We start from the raw sequence: 21,562 nt of genomic DNA, 5'->3' as shown, positions 1-21,562 counted from the left end.
ATCTACAAGCTCACAACGCATCGTATTCCGAGCTTGTAGATCTGCTATTTTTTGGTAAAGAGATTTGGTGTGGATGGGAAAAAGTAGAGGACCATTCGACCCCTGGGAGACATGGGTCAATGAAGTGTATAGGGTTTAAGTGCTTTGGTCTATACAATTTTGTAAAGAAAAATAAAATCATAAAATGTATATATGTTTTACAATAAAAGTCATTATAATAAATGTATTATCTGTGCTCGTGTTTTACATGTCATGTCAAATCAAGAAGCTTTTGTATTCTTAAGTGGAACATATCAGGCAAACCATGAAGACACAATTGAATGGTTCTAAAAGATTTAAATCATGTCAAAACCTTTGAAAATTGTTCGATGCAGCCAGGTCTTACAGAGAAATTACATAATATTCAGGAGCTAAGGAGAGTGGCTTATAGAGTGCATACTTTGGGCTGGTTACATAATATTGTCTCTGTTGGGTGGAAACCTCATATGTCCAAAACAGTTACCATAGAATCATATGAATATAAAACAAATAGATGCCAAAGGGATCAGGGATATATGCTAAAAAAAAACTCATCACAAAATCTACCAAGCCATTGACAAAGAGGTTCTCTATACTATAGCTTGTTGGCAAAGACTTTTCAAAGAATTTGATTCACTCGCACGCATAACGAGTGTCTGACAACTGCAAACAGTACAGGCTGGTCTGACATGTTGATGTGAGACCCCCTCACGCACGCACGCACGCACACACACACACACACACACACACACACACACACACACACACACACACACACACACACACACACACACACACACACACACACACACACACACACACACACACACACACACACACACACACACACACACACACACACACACACACACACACACACACACACACACACACACACACCCATCACTGTCAGGAACAGAGGAGGGGCATGAAACAGTGATGCCATGTCTGCTTATTATAAGCGGCTTTGGGCTTGTTTTTCTGTAAAGTTGCTGGTAAATATATTGGTAGTTGCGGGTTGCGTTTTTTGGGGCTTGTTTCTAAAGTGTAGTTGCTTATTTGGGCTTGCTTCCTAATGTTGTTTAAACCAGTGGCTCTCAAACATTTTCATGTCAAGGACCACCAAATTAATATGTAATTATCCGCTTATCCCCATCTGAAGCCAGGGACCCCCCCATACAAGATTTGTGTTGTTAAAATGTTTTCACTTTTCCCCCAAGATTCTTTTGAAAATAGCCAAATAGCCTAGGTTTAAAGTTCTCATGTGGCCTAGTCGCTTCTTTTGGGATTTATTTTGGGGCTTTTATGGCTTCATTGATAGGACAGTAGGCCGACACGAAATGGGGAGAGAGATGGAGAGTGACACGCAGCAAAGGTCATCGGGCTCGGGACTCGAACCCGCGACGCGCTGTCAGGTTACATTGAGTATAGGTGCCTGGACCGCTACGCCAGTCGTCCAGGCCCAGAAAGAAACTCTTAAGGCGACAGACTCTTAAGAGTGCATGACTCAGTCTACACAGTAAAGCCATAACTTGTTTCAGACACAGAACACATTGAATAATGTCAGGTACCACAGTTCTATCACGAGTATAGCTTTTTGTTATTTACATTTTTTAACAAGCATTTTGCTTGGATCAAATCAGTTCAATCACAAATGTTTGCTTTCGATACGCCTTCTGGTCATCCATTGTTAAGGCTGGTGGGGATATGTTTTATCCATGCTTCTGGTAGGAATGAATTAAATATATATTCATTTCCTTTTGGGAAATGTAGACTGTCTAATATATATGTTTGATAATATCACAATTTTAACAATATAATTAAATATATATGTTAACCACATTAACCATGGTGTCGCTATTTTAGGGAACATTAAAATAAAAATCAAAAGGTTACATTTATCCAAAGAAAAATCACAATTGTGAAGACAAGTTCTTAAGAAAATGCTCAATTCCCCCCAACCCCTTGTTTTGTTTGCTAAACGCTGATCACAAACACACTGTAGTAAATAGCTATGACAGCTTCTGGAGTTTAGCTTGTTGGAGACCTTCTGTCTCTGTATATAACATGGTTATAATGAATGCCGTACTTCGCCATTCTATGTCACACAAAAGTAGCAAAATAGCCGATCTACATGCTCAAAACGTGTCGCAGTTCTACGCGTTTTGAGCTTGTAGATCTGCTATTTTTTAATTGGAATACTGATTTTTTTTTGCTATTGTTTTATTGGAATCCTGAAAAGTAACATTTTCATTTAATTTCAAATGCCTTTAGTACTTATGTTAACTTTATTAAATTAAATACAAATATTAACTTAAATACTAGTCATTAAGCTACTAATATAGACTGATGTAATAAAGGCCGGTCATGTGTGCATGTTTGGAATTGTAACAGCTGAAATCAATAATATATCAGTATTCCGATATTAACCTGCGGGCTGCATTAAATGAAGGTGTGGCCCGGAGGCCACATGCGGATGTGGCCTCCGGGCCGCCAGTTGCCCATGTATGGTGTAGTTGGTCCAAAATGTGGTTATTTCAGACAGAACATACCGTATCTACTGCAAAGACAAACAATGCTGCCAACAGAAGAAATATCTTTGTTTTGCAGCTGACTTGCCATGCATTGAATTATGTGCATTAGAGTACCCTAACAGAGATGTGGAGGACGGCATAGTTGCATAGAACTGAAGATGTTGGGTAACATGCTGTATAAAATGTAAAAATTCATTTAGGATCCAGTTTATGACTCATCTTTGATTTTTCCAATTAATGCAGTCACAAGTTTGTGTTAAATCTTTTGCAAACATATTGATCCTGTTGCTTGTAACATACATCATACGGTATTGTCAGTGTTATTAAAAGAAAGCAATACAATATATAAAGAGTGTGTTAGGAATTATAAAGACATGTCTTTTGAACCTGTTTGCATTAAATGCATAGTTTTGGCTTACCGAAATCTATGGTCAGTGTCCTTCCCTTCACACATGTACACCAACAGGGCCACATTGTATTTGTCATACACATTTGCATTGAAGTGCTGGCTGTAGTAGGGTCTGGTTACATCAGAAAGAGAATTGTTTAGTCAAATAACATTTACCGGTATGTGTACAACAGAAGAAGGAAGCAAATAGCTCACATGCAGAACAGGTGCTCTTTATATACAGTAGGTTGATATTAGGCTACCAAACAAACTCAATAAACCAAGTCTAATAGTCTCCAAGTGGTGCCTGCCTGCCTTGATGGTAAGAAAACTATCTTTGGCTCATACAAATTACATGTTTGGTGATTGTCTATGACAGACGAAAATTGGATTTTAAAAATTTTCCTATTCCATTCCCAACTATAATTAATGTTTGTTTAAGTGTAGCCTATACATTTCAAGATGGATACGTATTTTCAAAAATATTTCTATACACTTGAAAACTTGAAATGGGACATTCTGCATAATGAGTAGGCCTACTTTTATTTTTGTACTTTAAGTATATTTTGATACCAATACTTTTGTACTTTTACTCAAGTACATTTTACTTGTAACAGAGTATTTCTACATTGCAGTATTGATACTTCTACTTAAGTAACAAATATTAGTACTTTTTCCACCACTGCTGCTAACCTGGCAGGGATAGGACCGATCTATGCCTGTGTATTTGGAATACATTAAATGTATGTAAGATCACAGACATTCTACTAGAATAGGGACGCTAGGGTTCAAGTGGTTAATGCAAAAAAAACAAAAAAAGTTCCTATCACACAAAGATTTGGAGACCCCCCTGTAGTAACTCTGAGGACTCCCTAGGGGTCCCGGACCCCCTGTTGATGACCCCTGGACTAGAGTCATGAAAGTGCTTCATAGACCATATTCACACGGCGGCCATGTTTCTATGAAGTCAATGAAAGTAGCCACCCCGGGTGGCGGCACTTTCAATGTTAAATTCCAATATGGCCGCCGTGTGAATATGGTCTATTGCCCGCACTTCCCACATCAAGACGCTAGGTGGAGACCCAAGCTACAAAACTACTGTAGAAATATAATCTGAATGATACTTTTACTTCCAAAGATTTTCTCTGTAAATCCAAATTCACCGTCCATACAGACCAGTGCAAAATATGTGAACCAGTATTTTGGTCTTTAAAATGTAAAAAAAGGGAGGAAATTGTCCTTGTTGATATGATAGAAATCATGAACAAAACTGTCTGCAATATTTCCCGGGTTTATAGTTCTACATATCAAAACTATTTAGGATTCCTTTCAACCTTTTGTCATTTATTTAAAAAGAAACACTATATGTCTAATCTTATGCCAAATGTTATGAATACGTTGAAAACGTAACTTATTTTCACCACGCGACACCGTCGTACGTACGACGACAATCGTGTCCGGTGTTGCCAGATTATGCGAGAGAAATAAGCAAGCAGGTCTATGAAAACAAGCCCAAAGAAGCGAGCCCTCGACCTTTAAACAAATAGGCTATTTGAAAATAGCCGATCTACGAGCTCTGCGCATTTTTTTTTAATAGCTATTTCAAAAACACAAATCTTGTATGGGGGTTCCACGGGACAAAATGTTTTCAGATGGGGGTCCGTGGAAAAATACATAATTTCATTTGGGGTCCTTGACTTGAAAATGTTTGAGAGAGAACCACAACATAACACAACAACGAGGTCAAAACTCAAAATTATAAAGAGTGTATTTCCCAAAATAGTATTGAGGTCAAAAATACATTTGGTTTAAAGAACAGTGGGTAAATATCACTTACCAACAACAAAGCAGCATGCTGCTATGTAAAGTAAAACAAAAACATTTGTGGACACGAATCCTAATTCAGGTGCCCACTCGTCCAGGTGCCCACACGTCCCTAGTGCCCAGATGGTTTTGGTGCCCAGTTGTCCCTCGTGCCCAGATAGTTTTGGTGCCCACCTGTCCTGTTACCCCCGCAACTACCAATATTTACAAGCAACTTTACATAAAAAAAACAAGCCCAAAGTCGCTTATAATAAGCGGACATGGCAACACTGATCGTGGTCGAGGCTTTTACACTGGGATTTTATTGTGAAAACGCGACCCCGCCCCGGAAGTATTTGGCGCCACCAGCTGACAGAAGTAACAGACAGACGTGTATTGTGTTCTCATCACAGATCAGGTACCAACATCAACACAGATGGGCTTACAGATCTGTGATGTGATTGAAAGATGTGTTCATGATGATCTCTGTTTGCTGCTGTCCTTCCTGACTGACTGATGCTCCTCACAATGTAAGTGTCTTTACGTTCATGGATCATAAGAGAAAGTTAGTTTCTTTTAAGATAATTGCTATTTACAAACTTCACAGAATGAGTTGATCACAAAAACCTCTGTTTTTTACTCAAATTAGATTCCTGTTAAATGTCCGATTGACTTGTTTTAGATACATACTAGGATATTATGTGTTTAACGTGGAGGGGATGTTTGTGTACTTGTGTTTATTTACTTGCATGTTTGAATCCAAAGCTGACATGTTTTAATTTATAAAGCACAATGCGTGGTATTATAGCTTTTGGTATAAAAACAACATTATTCCCACCATAGAGGGGGACTATATATGTGTATGTCCATCATTACATATCATCTTTTAGTAGAAAGACTAGAGGACATTGTGTGCAGTTGAACTGTTTTTAATTAGTACCAGTCCCACAAGGATTTCACACACTTTTTTAGAGCCAGGCTAATACTATTTCTCTAAAGATAAAATTGGCTATTTTCCTAAAAATAAAATAAAATTGGGAAACAATCATGTAAAGTATACATGATTAGAACATGCTTGAACATTGGACAATTAAGGTCTGATATTTCTACAATTGCTACAATTTGCTACAAAAGCTGTAGCCTACACCTGGAACATGTGTATTGGTTACTTAGCAACAAGGGGGTGGGGGTCTGGGGTCAGTCAGTCCTTCTAAAAGAGTGACTCAGCACTGATAATAATGAGCTGGTACAATGAGCTTCAGGGCTTTTTTCTCCTCAACATGTTTGTAACTGTTTTATAGCTTCTGCTACAGTGTGTCCAGGAATCCTGGATCAATGCAGGATTGTTGAGGCAAACAGAGGTGGAGACACGTTGTATCACAAGATAGAAGTTTATTACCAGTTTATTATTATCAGTGGTATAAAGTAACTAAGTGCATTTACTTAAGCACTGTACTTAAGTACACTTTTGAGGAATTTTTACTTTACTGGAGTATTTCCCATTTTCAATACTTTTACTTCTACTCCACTACATCTCAGAGGCAAATATTGTACTTTTACTCCACTATAATGATTTGACAGCTTTAGTTACTAGTTACTTTGTAGATTTAGATTATTATCACAAAACATACATTATCCACTTCAGCCCTATATACATTTCGGCCATTTGAAAATAGCAGATCTACAAGCTCACAATGCTTCGCGATGCGACGCATTGTGAGCTTGTAGATCTGCTATTTTCAAAAGATTTGTATGCATTTTGAACTTGTGAAATGGGACATTCTGCATAATGAGTACTTTCTACTTTTGGTACTTTAAGCACATTTTGATAGCAATACTTTTGTACTTTTACTCAAGTAAATTTTGAATACCTTACTTTTACTTGTAACAGAGTATTTCTACATGGCAGTATTGATACCTTTACTTAAGTAAAAAATTTGAGTACTTTTTCCACCACTGATCATGATGGGACAAAAAAGTACATTAAATAATCAGGTTGATTTGATTGATGTTCAAGTAATTCTCTGGTGGTGAAAAAAGGGGATAACAGCATAATAAGTTGATGAATTGAATACATAGGACCGCAATGGAAACAAGTCCAGGACTTTTTTGTATTGTCCTTTTAGTCTTTAAGGGATAGTTCACCCCCAAAATGACTTTTTTCCTATCGCTTACACACACCCCAGGAAGCCTTGAATTCATGGAGATTTTGATGAATTCAAGGCTCCATGGGGTGTGTAATCGATAGGGGGTGAACTATCCTGTTTTAAAGGACAACTTAGTTTTTTTACAACCAAGGTTTATATTTTAGCTTGTAATTAAAGTAAATAAAAGATGAGTGTTCTTTTTTTTTTCTATAGTTTTAGCAATTTTAGCGATATTTCTTTACAGTGGGCGGGGGCATTCTGTCCGGTGGCTAAATATGCCTTTTTTACACAATAAAAAAGGTCCTGTGGTCTTTGATGGCCAGATGTGAGTTATTGGGGGCTAGAAGAGCTACTGTAAATAATAATAAAGAAAACGCCGGGTTATTGTGTAAAAAAATACATATTTAGCCACCGGACAGAATGCCCCCGCCCACTGTAAAAAAGAACACGAAAATGGCTAAAACTATAGAAAGCAGTACATTTAAATGTTTTAACACTCATCTTTTATTTACTTTAATTACAATCTAAAACATAAACCTTGGTTGTAAAAAAACAAAGTTGTCCTTTAATGTATTGTTGTACCTTGTGCTGTTTACATTTCTGACTAATAGCGTATTCAATCAGTCAAAAAAGCTATACAAACATAATGGGGGGAGGTGGGGGGTTGGTGCTATAGGACCATGCTGTGTACACTATGAAAGCAATACATGCCAGGCCTGCACGCCATATGGAATTGTGATTATATAATATTCAGATTGGCAGAACATAATTCTAAGGTGAGCGCGGTTCACACAACATGCATTCTTCCCAGATTCCATCATTTTTTCCATTGTTTTTTTTCCTATTTTTATCTCAAGAGCAACCATCTATATGTACCACACTCTGTCTAGTGGGATAGTTTCTTTTCATTGTTACCCAAAATGTACTTCCTCACTAGAAACAAGGAAATATATATATTATATATATTATGTGAAGAGGGGGTAAAGTCCTGGACATGGTTGAATTGACCCAGAGTCAGGGAACCAACCCAAATGGTAGCTGTCTGGTAGTTCAACCTCCATTAAGTTGGTGTTAAAAGTGGAGCTTTTCAAGTCTGTCTTCAATTAATCATTAACATCAGCAAGCATCAGGCTTGGTTCTGATGACAGAACAGATACCACTAGCAGATCTCTGGTTTCTATAGCTTTGGGAGAGCGTTGGTTGCACCGTTAAAGCAGCACTATGTAACTGTCCTCTTATACCCCGGATTTGAACCAGGTTTCATGTTAAGTCCTGATTTTATTTTACCATTGAGCTAATATACTCAATAGGGCATAGCAGTGGCGGCCATTTTCTGGTTCCACTTCAAAATAGTCAATGCATTTTTCCCATTGACATTTCCAAAAATATTTATATCAATTATTTTAAGCCTAGAATCAAGCCATCCAGGGTCCTGGTGAATCATGACCATAAAACGTTTGATTCTGTGAAAAAACTTTTTGGAAAACGGCAAAACAAAGGGTATTTATTAAATATAGTATATCATATAATTAAATATAAAATAAAATAAAATCACAGAATTTTTCTTTTAATGGTCATGATTCACCAGGACCCTGGATGGCTTGATTCTAGGCTTAAATGAATTGATATAAATATTTTTGGAAATGTCAATGGGAAAAATGCATTGAGTATTTTGAAGTGGAACCAGAAAATGTCCGCCACTGCTATGCCCTATAGAGCCTACCTGCTTGCTCAGGAGATAAATTGAATCTTGACCATCAGATCAAAATTCGTTGTCAGATCCTGTGTCTAGGTGAGTCATGACCTTTGACACGATCTAGATTCTAAATGTCAAACAGAAGAGCAGGGAGACCAAATACAACCACCCCAATTGTATACGTTTTTTTATTAACATACTCTACCATACAGATTTTGTCAAGATGACATTTTATTCATATTCCGCTTTAATACTTCCCCATACTGGCCAGTGTATATACTGTTTAATAGTCAGGATATAATATTGTTGCTGTCGAGCAGAAACCTCCTATCTCCATATTTTTTACTTTGTCGTAAATAAGTACCCCCACTTCGTCATACTGCAGCGTCACACAAAAGTAGCAAAAATAACCGATCTACAAGCTCAACGCGGCGCAATGGACGCGCTTTGAGCTTGTAGATTGGCAATCTTTTGCTACAGTTTTTTTTTGGGACATTACGAGGATTTCACCCGACAGCAAAGATATGTTAATTGTCTCAGGATGGGATACTTGAGACCCTGATGGTTGTGCAACCGAGGAGAAAAAGTGAAACAAAAGCAGCGTGTCAACAGGATATGCATTATATCTGCCGAGGTGCTCACAAAACACCAGGTATACAGTATACTGTTACAGCTGCAGATTACCATCAGGACACCATTGTATGGAGAGTGTGTGAAAATAAATAGATTGGAACTGTGTCGACAGGGAAAACAGGTGACATTTAAACAAAAGACAGTAGTCTCACTTCCTTCCAAAGAGTATACAAGGTATTGATCATGGGGTATTAGTATTACTATACACCCAGGTGTTGAGGTGTAATGTTGTACAGTACAAATGATCTTGTATTGAGCTTGTAATGTAATAGCAGAAGTAGTGGGGTGTGGGTCAGGGTGTGAGTGGATACGCTGCCAATGGTAGGGCCTGACCCCGTCACAATTATTACATAATCTCCTGATCGCAGTGGTGTAAAAGTACATGTACTCAAGTACTGTACTTAATAAGTACACATTTTTAGGAATCTTTACTTTACTGTAGTATAACTTTCAGCCTGGCTTTCTCCCGATTTCGGGCATTTTTAGGGCAAAGAAATTAAACAATGCTTAAAAATGTTCATACAATGTGTCGCAATGCGTCATGTTGTGAGCTTGTAGATGGGCTATTTTTGTTATTTTTTAAAGTATACAATTATTACTATACATGGCCTGTTTTGTTCATAGTACATCATTTATTTTGATTATTGGTACCGGTCATTGTCAGTTATTTTCTTCTATATCTTTGTTATTTGCCATATCTGCCCTTTCCAGTTTTTGTTTCCAAGCCTGAAAGGCTAAAATATCATGATCGTAACTGACAGCTCTAATTAATATATTTTTTCTTTAACTCTCATTACAGTTATCAGAGAAATAAAGGAGTTTTTTTGCCACATCTCTTGTGCCTGGAACTGGGTTTCGATGGTTCATCGTTCCGAAGCGACAAACCTTTACAAAGCAGTGATGTTGTTGACATGAAGCCCAAACATATCATATGCTTTGCTGCAATGGGACGACTCGACAGCGGACCCGCGACCCTCTCCGTTTTTAACGCAACCGCCTCCATAGAAGAAATATCATAATAAACCAAAACTAGTAATTTCTGCTAACAGGCTATACTTAAAAATAAAAATTGTCATCATCACTGCAGTCCTGCAGCCATGGGAGTCTGTCCTCCCATGTCCAAATGCCTACGACGTGGAAAGTACGTCATTCTGTTCGTGCTCTCGCTGAGCGTGTTGGCATGGATCGCTGCCTTCGCAGGTGAAACGGTGAGGACTGCTCAGGACTTACCCCTGGCTGTAGTGCAGACTGTTAGCAGAGGGCTGGTTGTAAGCAGGGTGGAGGCGAACCCAGGGATATCGTCACCCACACAGGGTGTCATCACCGACGACCAGTCACCCATAGATCCCATTGAATGTCCCGAGAAATCACCACTGCTTCGTAAGTACACACACACACACACACACACACACACACACACACACACACACACACACACACACACACACACACACACACACACACACACACACACACACACACACACACACACGGTACTTGTGAAGTAAGACACTGCAATGAGCAGGTTGGTGCCTTCCTTGCATGTTTCCTCTGCCATCGGTGTATGAATGTGTGTTTTTGAATGGGTGAACACATTCTAAAGCACTTTGGATCAGTGGTGTAAAAAGTACTCACATTTTTTACTTAAGTAAAAGTATCAATACTGCAATGTAGAAATACTCTGTTACAAGTAACAGTCCGGAATTCTAAAATCTACTTGAGTAAAAGTACAAAATTAATTAATTGTATCAAAATATACTTAAAAGTACAAAAGTAAAAGTATTCACTATGCAGAATGCCCCATTTCACAAGTTTTCAAATGTATACAAATCTTTAGAAAAAAGCAGATCTACAAGCTCACAATGCGTTGCTTGTAGATCGGCTATTTTCAAATGGACGAAATGAATATAGGGCAGTTAATGTATGTTTTGTAATAATAATCAAAATCTACAAAGTAACTAGTAACTAAAGTTTTCAAATACTTCTAGTGGAGTAAAAGTATAATATTTGCCTCTGACATGTAGTGGAGTAAAAGTATTGAAAATGGGAAATACTCCAGTAAAGTAATAATTTCTCAAAAGTGTACTTAAGAACAGTACTTGAGTAAATATACTTAGTTACTTTACACCACTGCTTTGGATAAAGGCGCTATATACAGTAAAAGCACCATTTACCAAGTAAAAAGTATCGTCTTGTTTTTTTTTGTTTTTTTAACTCTTGTCTTTGTCTCTGTAGAGGGAGCCATGAAGCTGTCCTTTGAGCCCTCGCTGACGCTCAACGAGGTGGAGAGTGACAACGTTGTGGTGAGGGAGGGCCAGTACCGTCCTGCGGACTGCATACCGAGGCAGAGCGTGGCCATCCTCCTTCCACACCGCAGCCGCGAGAAACACCTCCGCTATCTCCTCCATCACCTGCACCCCTTCCTCCAGAGGCAGCAGCTACACTACGCCATCTACGTCATCCAGCAGGTACCGTACCCCATCCCTTAAAACATGTGGTTCACTGGCTTCCTTTAAAACAGCCCTGAAAATTCACCTTTCAAGAGGCCAAAGGGGGAGGTTGTTATCACTTCTCCCTTAGACAGGCGACCAACCCCCCTTCTCTGTACATATATTGTTTTATATTTGTGATGATATTGAATTTTGGTGATTGAACTATTGAATACATACGGAAACAAGACCCGCAAGGACTTTTTTGGTGTTATCCTTTTAGACCAAGTGTTTGACTGTACTTGTTCTGTTTATCCCCCCCCCACCCCCCCAGCTCTTCAAACATTGTAAACTTTACAAGCAGACACTAGCAAGAATCTTCACACGATGGCCCACTGTGCACAGTTACAGGAGGCTTGGGCTGCTTTGTAATAAATATCAATTTAGGACATTTAGTAGACGCTCTTATTCAGAGCGACTTACAAGTGCGAGATCAGAGTGAGCAGAGCCAGTATGAACTCTAGTCAACAAACAAACAGGGTAAAAATTCACATAAGTAGAGTGCTGCAAATAGAACAATGTAGTGCCTCAAAGAAACTAGGATACCAGATAGACATCAAACTAGCATCTGTCTAGACAACATGCTATCTAAATGACATTCTTAACATTTTGTGTTCAACAATTCTAATAAAAAAAAAACAGCAACATGAGAACAAGTAACCAAGCGTGATGCATTTAGTCATGTGTGTGTGTGCGTGCTGCGTACGTTGGTAGGTTATAGACACAGTTCTGAGCGGCCCCAAATCCCCAATTAATAGTCAAGCTCCACCACAGCACCCCCAATAAAAATCCGCTGGAGGTGCCACTGAATGTCGGCCATGATTTGGGCATGTCGGCCCAAATCCTGTCGGCCATGATTTGGGTTGTGACGGTATAGAGCTTTTTTTTTAAGCCTTTTAAACAGCTGTGTTTAATTTACAGTATGGCGTACGGAAAATTAAGTCCTCACAGGAGGACACTGTAGCTGTCTGCAGCGGTCATGGGCAGTCTTTCCCATGGATTAAATATGACATGCATTACTCAAACAATGCCACTGAATAAAAAATTAATACAAATACATTCACATTTCACATAAATGTGTGGAGTGGGAATGCGATATGATGCGAGAGTGCGGTCTAACCAACACCAACTCGGGACTCCTGAATCGCTGCCCTCCACACTCTCCTATCTAACATCAGGGTCTTGACCTCTACAGTGTTTGTTGTTAGTTAACCTATTCAATCCGGGAACGCATACTGATTTTTTAGCTATAACAATTATTTTATACTTTGGACTATTCAAAAATAGCAGATATACAACCTCATACAAGCTTGTAGATCTGCTATGTTTTTTTTTGAAAAAACGTGAAAACTTTAGTATAGGCTTTATGTACAGTACCATTTTTAGCTCAAATCTTTGCTTCTGGGGATTCTACAATATTGTCTTCTAAATCCGAACAGTTTGTCGCTATAATATCAGTGGTTCTCAAACTTTTTTCATGTCAAAGACCCCCAAAATGATATGTATTTTTCCGCAGACCCCCCCCCCCCCCCATCTCAAAATATTTTGTTCCAGGGACCCCCCCCCCAGAAGCAAAGATTTGAGTTTGAAAGATTTGAGCACACATTTTCACGATTTTTCAAAAAAATAGCACATCTATAAGCTCATAGCACGGCACTCGGTGCCACACTATGAGCTTGTAGATCTGCTATTTTTGAATAGCCAAAGAAATCTAAAGTGACACGGATGCGTTCCCAGATTGAATGGGTTAGTTAAGCTGTCCTGCAGCTTCTTGCCTTTCCTGGCTTTGCCCTGGGTTGGCTCCCATAGTGTCGGTTTGCTTCCCTGACGCTGCAGTGCCCTGCCAGCCTCATCCGTCTCTCTCTGACCTTGTCTGTGACCTGTGGTAGGTCCCCATGGAGGTCCTCATTTCTGCTGTGGTCCGTCCATGTGACACCTATAGTGCCATTCGTAGCATTCGTGTATATAGACTCCATCCAGGGCCCTTTCCTGTGTTTGCTGTGAAGGGTCCATGTCTCAGCCTCAGTGGGAGTGGGAATATCGGTGTCATTGAATTAAAGCTGCAATCCATAACTTTTTTTTGTGGAATTGATTGATTGCTTGAATACTTTCTTTTTAGTAAAAAAAAACCCCTAACATTTAGGCTAAAAGGATAACACAATAAAAGTTGACTTGTTTGCCCATTGTGGTCCTAAAAACAACTATGTTATTTCAACACAACTGTGTGGTAGTTATGTTAACACATTACGTGCCAATCGCATAGTTCTACGCTAACTTAAATAATTGCGCAGCGTGCCAGTCGCGTAGTTCTACGCGAAGTGGTATTATTTTTCTTTTTTTTTCTCGCAGTGACACATTTCATTGTAGGCCTCCCTCGCAGTGACACATTTCATTGTAGGCCTCCCTCGCAGTGACACATTTCATTGTAGCACACCCGGATACGGAAATATCCGTATCCGGAGATTTTCGTTCCCATCCGCCGCCGCTCTAAAGCTTCCCCTAATCCGCCATTATCTCAGAGTTCTTTTTTCTCCTCGCTGAACGCTGTTTAACAGAAACCGCGACTACTGCAAAATGGAATGTCGCCGATTGAAACGGTCTTCTCTGGGCCACTCACACAGCTACCCTGTGTGTCTACAAACAGTTTAACGCGCGATCTTAAGGTATTTAGCGAGGTCTGTGGCGACGTGAAAAAAACAACAATAAATCGCTGGCACTGGTGAGTACATTATGATATTAAACTCTGGCGTGGAATGTGTTAATACAAGGTAACTTAAGAGTTGTGGTCGTAGTTGGTCTACCTGCTCTTCTATTGAGACATTGAGATCATGTGGTCGGGTAGGACACCTACTTGTTGCCAAGTGCTATTACATGAAGGTCAAAGTACAATAAGTCCTCGACCCAAACAAGCTGTCAGTGCTCGTTTGCAGCTTTAACTACTGGTGCAACCAATAGTGAATATCATCGCTGTGTCAGGCAGAAACCTCTTATCTCCGTATCCTAACTTTGTGTTTCTTTGTAAATTAATGCACTAATTGATCATCCTACAGCGTCACACAAAAGTATCAAAAGTAACAGATCTGCAAGCGCAAACCGACGGTTTCGAGCTTGTAGATCTGCTACTTTTGATATTTTTGAATTTGAATCCTGAAAAGTAACAGTTTTGGACATATGAGGTTTCCACACCGACAGAGACGATATTTGTGTCACTTGTGGAAATTTGTCACAACGTTTGCAATATACTGAGCTTAGTAGAGAGAAGACATCTCTCTGACGCGATGAATTTAGTACAAAGCACCCCAATGGAAACAAGCCAAAGGTACTACTTTCTTGGGTTTAAAATCCTCTTAACAGACCTTGTATTGAACTGTACTTCCCTGTGCTTGTCTTTGCAAACTGTTAATAAAGCATTCAATCAATCAGTGGATCTGACGTCATCAACATGGTTTTATTTTGAAAGGCTGGTGATGCAACATTTAACCGTGCCAAGTTACTGAACGTGGGCTACCTGGAGGCCCTGAAGGACTACGACTGGCAGTGCTTCATCTTCCACGATGTGGACCTGGTGCCTGAGAACGATTACAACCTCTACACCTGCGACAAAGAGCCCAAACACTTAGTGGTCGGACGAAACGCCACAGGCTACAAGTAAGCAAACACCTGACTCCACTCATAAAAGGCTTGAGTTTCAATTTACTCTTGATACTGCAGTGTATACAAACAGAACACTCTTTGATTGAATACAGTACAGTCAAAGGTTATGCACAAAAGGATAACACAAAAAGCCCCAGCAGCTAGGGGGCTTGTTTCCATTGTGGTCCATTGTACTCAATTCATCAATAATACATATAATATAATACGACCAATACAATACAATACAATAGTCTCATAGTAATCATTGCTGTATAGAGTGTTTGTTTAGTAACAGGGGTCTCTCCCGCTCTTTAGTAAACAGAAAGTACATTTTCAGGTTGAGATACCAATTTGATCCAACCCAACCAATCTGGCACCACGACCTGAAATGAGTTTTACACCCCTGATCTATGGTAGTGATTACTATTAGAATATAGAGCTTTAACAATAAAAACTACCATAAAAATGTTGTTTTAACCAAAGAAATATCATGACACTTATACTGCATACTACTCTATAAGCTCAAAACGCGATGTGGGAGCTTGTAGATCGGCTATTCTCGCTATCCGTCACTCATAAGACAAAGTGTATAGGGTTTAAGTGGTTAATCCATGTCTGGGAAACTGGCGCTGAACATAATATTTGAGTGTCCTTGTAGAATGTTGTTAGACATTGCATGAATATATGTCAGACCTGTGTTTATCACAGGCCTATTACAGCCAGGGCCGCAGGAAGGGTGGTGCGAGCGGTGCGGCCGCACCGGGCCCCACACTTGGGGGGGCCCTGCAAAAAAAAAAATCACATTTATTAAGAGTTATAAAAAGAAATAACCGCAAATAACCACCAAAAACTCGGAAATATCCGCCCAAAACCGCGCGCACGCGACTTCGCACAGGGCCCCGCATTTCTCCCAGACGGCTCTGATTACAGCTACGGTTAATCTAGTTAATCCATTAAGACCGGGAACGCATCTGTGTCATTTTAAGATTTCTTTGGCTATTCAAAAATAGCAGATCTACAAGCTCATAGCGCGGCACCGAGTGCTGCGCTATGAGTTTGTAGATCTGCAATTATATTATTCTTATCGTGGATTTCTTTTGCTAATCTTTGAATAAAGCGAACATTTTTAACTCCGATCTGTGCTCCTGGGGGTCCCTGGAACAACGTATTTGAGATGGGGGTCCGCGGCCAAATACATAAAATCATTTTGGGGGTCCTTGACATGGACAAGTTGGATCACCACTGATATAGTAGCAACATACTGTTAGGATTTAGAAAACATTTTTAGATATGTATTTGGCCGCGGACCCCCATCCCAAAATGTTTTGTTCCTCGGACCCCCCCCCCAGAAGCAAAGATTTGAGTTACAAATGTTCGCTTAAAAATAAATAAATATAATATTTGCAAAAATATTCAGGATTTTTCAAAAAATAGCAGATCTACAGGCTCGAGTGCCGCGCTATGAGCTTGTAGATCTGCTATTTTTGAATAGCCAAAGTATAAAATAATGGTTAGTATAGCTAAAATCTAAAATGACACAGATGCGTTCCCGGATTGAATGGCTTAACGTAAGGACATATGACTGGAGCAGTTTATACTCTGTATTTGGAATGGACCAAATCCCTTTTCTTATGCAGGTTTGGGGTTGTTGCACTAGTGTGAGTCTCCAGTGACGTGAATGAACATGCTGTGTATTTATTTGTATTTCCTCTTGTCTGTTTTCCAGGCTGCGTTACAAAGGCTACTTCGGTGGAGTCACAGCGATGACAAAAGAGCAGTTTCATAAAGTGAACGGATTCTCCAACGCTTACTGGGGCTGGGGAGGAGAGGACGACGACCTCCGCATCAGGTGAGACCCTAACCCTAGCTGACCTGATGGGAGTTTCATTCCAAACTACCACCTCACAAAAAAACATGACACATGACACTATCTATATCAGCTGTGGGCAACTTTGATGATGGAGAGGGCCGCTATATTTCCACTCTCACTGCAGAGGGCCACATTGCTATACTGTCGGGCAGACACCTTATCTACGTATTTTAACTTTTTTTCGTAAATGAATGCCGTACTTCGCCATTCTATGTCACACAAAAGTAGCAAAAATAGCCGATCTACAAGCTCAAAACGTGTCGCAGTGTGACGCGTTTTGTGCTTGTAGATCTGCTATTTTTTAATTGGAATACTGATTTTTTTTTTTGCTATTGTTTTATTGGAATCCTGAAAAGTAACATTTTCATTTAATTTCAAATGCATTTAGTACTTATGTTAACTTTATGAACTTAAATACAAATACATTGCACATAAAAAAGACAATAGAATTTTAATACTAGTCATTAAGCCATTCTATGTCACACAAAAATAGCCGATCTACAAGCTCAAAACGCATCGCACTGCGACACGTTTTGAGCGTGTAGATCTGCTATTTTTGCTATTTTTTTATTGGAATCCTGATTTTTTTTTTGCTATTTGTTTATGTTAACTTTATGAACTTAACCCATTGATACCTGGAACGCATCTGTGTCACTTTAGATTTCTTTAGGCTATTCAAAAATAGCAGATATACAAGCTCATAGCGCGGCACCGAGTGCCGCGCTATGAACTTGTAGATCTGCTATTTTTGAAAAATCGAGGAAAAAAAAAATTGGGTTTTTTTTTTAAAAAAAAATTAGGATTTAGAAGACATTTCTAGAATCTTCTCAGGTCTCAATGGGTTAAATACAAAAACATTGGACATAATAAAAAAGACAATTGCATTTTTATACTAGTCATTAACTCATTCAGTGCCACTGGACGTCTAAGACGTCCGTTGTATCATAAGCCCTGTGCCACTGGACGTCTAAGACACCAGAAATAAATTTCCCATGTATGATCTACATTATTACAAGATTATTGTATGACTGGGCATGACTGTAAAACAAAATATGTTAATGTAGTTTTTTGTTCACAGCACGTCTCTTGAGCTTGTAGATCTGCAAAATATATATATTCTTTAAAATGTTACACTTATATAACTTGTGAAACAGTACAGTCTGCATAATGAGTACTTTTACTTTTGGTACTCTAAGTATATTTTGATGCCAATACTTTTGTACTTTCACTCAAGTAAATTTGGATTACCGGGACTTTTAACAGTAGTGTTTCTGCATTGCAGTATTGATACTTACTCTAGTAAAACAAATTGAGTATGATCAAGTAGAGCATTAATATATACGGAAAAAAACACAAAAAGTTTAAAATATGGAGATAAAGAGGTTTCTCCTGCTCTCTCTCCTCTCTGACAGGGTGGAGCTGCAGAAGATGAAGATCATCAGGCCGCCGGCCGACATCGCCCGCTACACCATGGTGTTTCATAAACGCGACAGCGGCAACGAAATTAATAAAGACAGGTCAGTCTGTTTTACTACAACTTCATATCCATACGTGTGTATTGTTGTTAACCCATTAAGACTTTTTAAATTACGATTTTAACCACTTTAACCATTATTTTATACTTTAGGCAATTCAAAAATAGCAGATATACAAGGTCATAGCGGACCACTGAGTGCCGCTCTATGAGCTTGTAGATCTGCAAAAAAAAAAAAAATCATGAAAATGTGTGCAAATCTTTGAATATATATATATTTTTTAAGCGACCATTAGTGACTTGAGAAGCAAAGATTTGAGTTACAAATGTTCGCTTTAAAAATATATATATTCAAAGATTTGCACACATTTTCACGATTTTTCAAAAATAGCAGAGATACAAGCTCATAGTGCGGCACCTGGTGCCGGGCTATGAGCTTGTAGATCCGATATTTTTTTAATAGCCAAATAAATCCCAAATGACACAGATGTTAAAGGTATATGCAGCCGAGTCATGCAGCAAAATATGGCTAATTTTGACAGATATATAAACGCTGATGTTTTCACAGGATGCGGTTGCTCGGGCGGACGCCCCAAGTGTGGAAAAAGGACGGCCTAAACTCCTGTTCCTATAAGACTCTGTCGGTGGAGAGACCCCCTCTGTACGTCAACGTCACCGTGGACATCGGCAAACCGCACTGAGGGTCTCACCATAGAGAGAGAGAGAGAGCCCCCCCGCTTTGACGACGAACAATGGCTACCGCTTTTATCAAGTACGCCTCCTTGCATCATCCTTGTGTTCCGTCCAAGACTCCTGGGATGTGTCATTTTTTTTAATGAATGGCCAAAGTATCATTTCAAAACAAACAAACTCTTATGGACATGGGGGGCAGATTGAGTGGTCCAGGACCACCAACCGCTAACCACAGATATCCAGAATGCATGGGAACGGATGGTGACTGAACTGAAGAGACTTGAGTGAAGACCTCAGAGAGGCTGTGAGTCCAATAAGAACAACTCTTTTCTATTATTACCTAGCGGCCATAACGGCACCGTATACAGAACGTCTGTGTCCAAAATCATTCAGTCATTAACTACTCTCTAACTTTGTATAGGGCAGTGGTTTCTTCTGAACGTGAGGTCCAGGGACCCCAAGTGGTCCTTGAGGGTATAGTTCCAGCGGGTCCCCATGTAAACGATTGATAGTCGGGACGGGAACCAAATGAACTACATTAACACTGAGGTGCAGATTGGGGTCCCAGAGATGAGACACATATCAAATGGGGGGGGGGGGTCCATGGCCTAATGCATATCAAACTGGGGGTCCTTGAAATTTGTATTTTTAAAAATCGTGAAAATGTGTGCAAATCTTTGAATATATATATATATATTTTTTAAAGCAAACATTTCTTACTCAAATCTTTGCTTCTGGGGATAATACAAATGTCTTCTAAATCCTAACAGTTTTTGTTTTTAAAACATATGTAGCTATAATCAGTGGTTCTCAAACTTTTTTCATGTCCCCCGTCTCAAAATATTTTGTTCCAGGGACATATATTTTGTCCCCCCCCCCACCATATATATTCAAAGATTTGCACACATTTTCACGATTTTCCCATGCAAAATCTACAAGCTCGTAGCGCTATGAGCTTGTAAATCTGCTATTTTTGAATAGCCAAAGAAATCTAAAATGACACAGATCTTTCCCCGATCTAAAAAGGGTTAATTACGTCATTGCTGTAGCACAATTTAAAACATGCCAGATCAGCGTCAGGTTGTGCTGCTCTCTCTCCTCTTTTCTATTTATTTATTTGGCATTTCATTTCATGCTTTCTGTCGGACAGAGACAGTGAGCAGAGGGACAGGAAAGGTGGGTGATCGACTTGCGTTTCGAAAAAGCCTTGGGTTGGATTCGAACCTGAGCCAGCTGTAGGAAAGACTAGAGCCTTATTTAATGTGATACGTGCATGACGGTATACACTGTAGTGCTTGATTAGTGACCGTCGGTTGTACCTCAATTTTCATAATAATTCCCGCCGCTATACACTCGGACGCCACTAGTGGTCCACAGTGGACTATATAGTGAGTGGTGAGTGATTTTGGACGCGGCTTCTTTTCACAATGATTTCATACAGTTGCTAAAGTTATGTTTTTGTTGTGGTTGTTTTTTTTGTGTATGATTGTGTGACCACAAGCACTCTATGCTTCACACACAAGCTAGGATAAGGTATTATTCTGCATGTGTGAGAAATGTTGTTATCGGTTAAGTCATTTCATTTTGTTCTCCAAAAGAAGAACAAATCCATCGCTGGGTTCCTTTTACCGAAAAAAAGGCGTTAAACTTGAACCTGTGCGTCCCTACTCTGGGGGGCGAACATTCTGTGAAAATAGCCGATCTACAAGATCAATTATTTTCGCCCAAAGAGATTGGATGTAGAGGGAAATACTAGCGGACCTAGTACAGAGCCCTGGGGCACCCCGGTCAAGTACGTAAGTAGTTGACTTAAGTATATAGGGTTTAAATACAAGACGAGGTCAAGGAGAGAGCACAGCAGTCTTCATTTCAAACTATTCAAACTAAACCCTAACCTTATTCAGAAGAAGTGCTCCACACACACACACGCACACACGCACACACACACACACACACACACACACACACACACACACACACACACACACACGACATGAACAAGCAATTGTTCTTGAAGAGCAGTTTGTTTTTTGAAGCATGTGCCCAGTGATAAGGTGTCATTTATCTAACTTACGTTTCACAAAGGCCTTATTCCCTTGTACTAAAGCTGGGTGTGTGTTAGGCTGATGGAAAAGCATAGTGCAATAATATTTAGTACAAGCCTGTCATGCACAACTTTTATTA

The 21,562-nt window shown here is 39.4% G+C and overlaps 1 protein-coding gene across 1 annotated transcript; it reads left to right on the top strand.

Annotated features, from left to right (window-relative positions):
- The first annotated feature begins 5,144 nt into the window (after positions 1–5,144).
- On the top strand, positions 5,145–19,870 carry b4galt4 (UDP-Gal:betaGlcNAc beta 1,4- galactosyltransferase, polypeptide 4). The gene is made up of 7 exons (XM_080435807.1): positions 5,145–5,273; positions 10,019–10,599; positions 11,455–11,687; positions 15,169–15,356; positions 17,068–17,190; positions 18,624–18,728; positions 19,254–19,870. Exons 2-7 carry the CDS (start codon positions 10,317–10,319, stop codon positions 19,384–19,386), a joined length of 1,065 nt encoding a protein of 354 aa, XP_080291933.1. The 5' UTR covers positions 5,145–5,273; positions 10,019–10,316; the 3' UTR covers positions 19,387–19,870.
- Positions 19,871–21,562: the final 1,692 nt, after the last annotated feature.

Source organism: Gymnoscopelus braueri (assembly GCF_963280865.1).
Source record: "Gymnoscopelus braueri genome assembly, chromosome: 8".
Lineage (NCBI taxonomy): Eukaryota > Metazoa > Chordata > Actinopteri > Myctophiformes > Myctophidae > Gymnoscopelus > Gymnoscopelus braueri.
The sequence above is the reverse complement of the archived record's forward strand: the minus strand, read 5'-3'. Positions and strand labels throughout refer to the sequence as shown.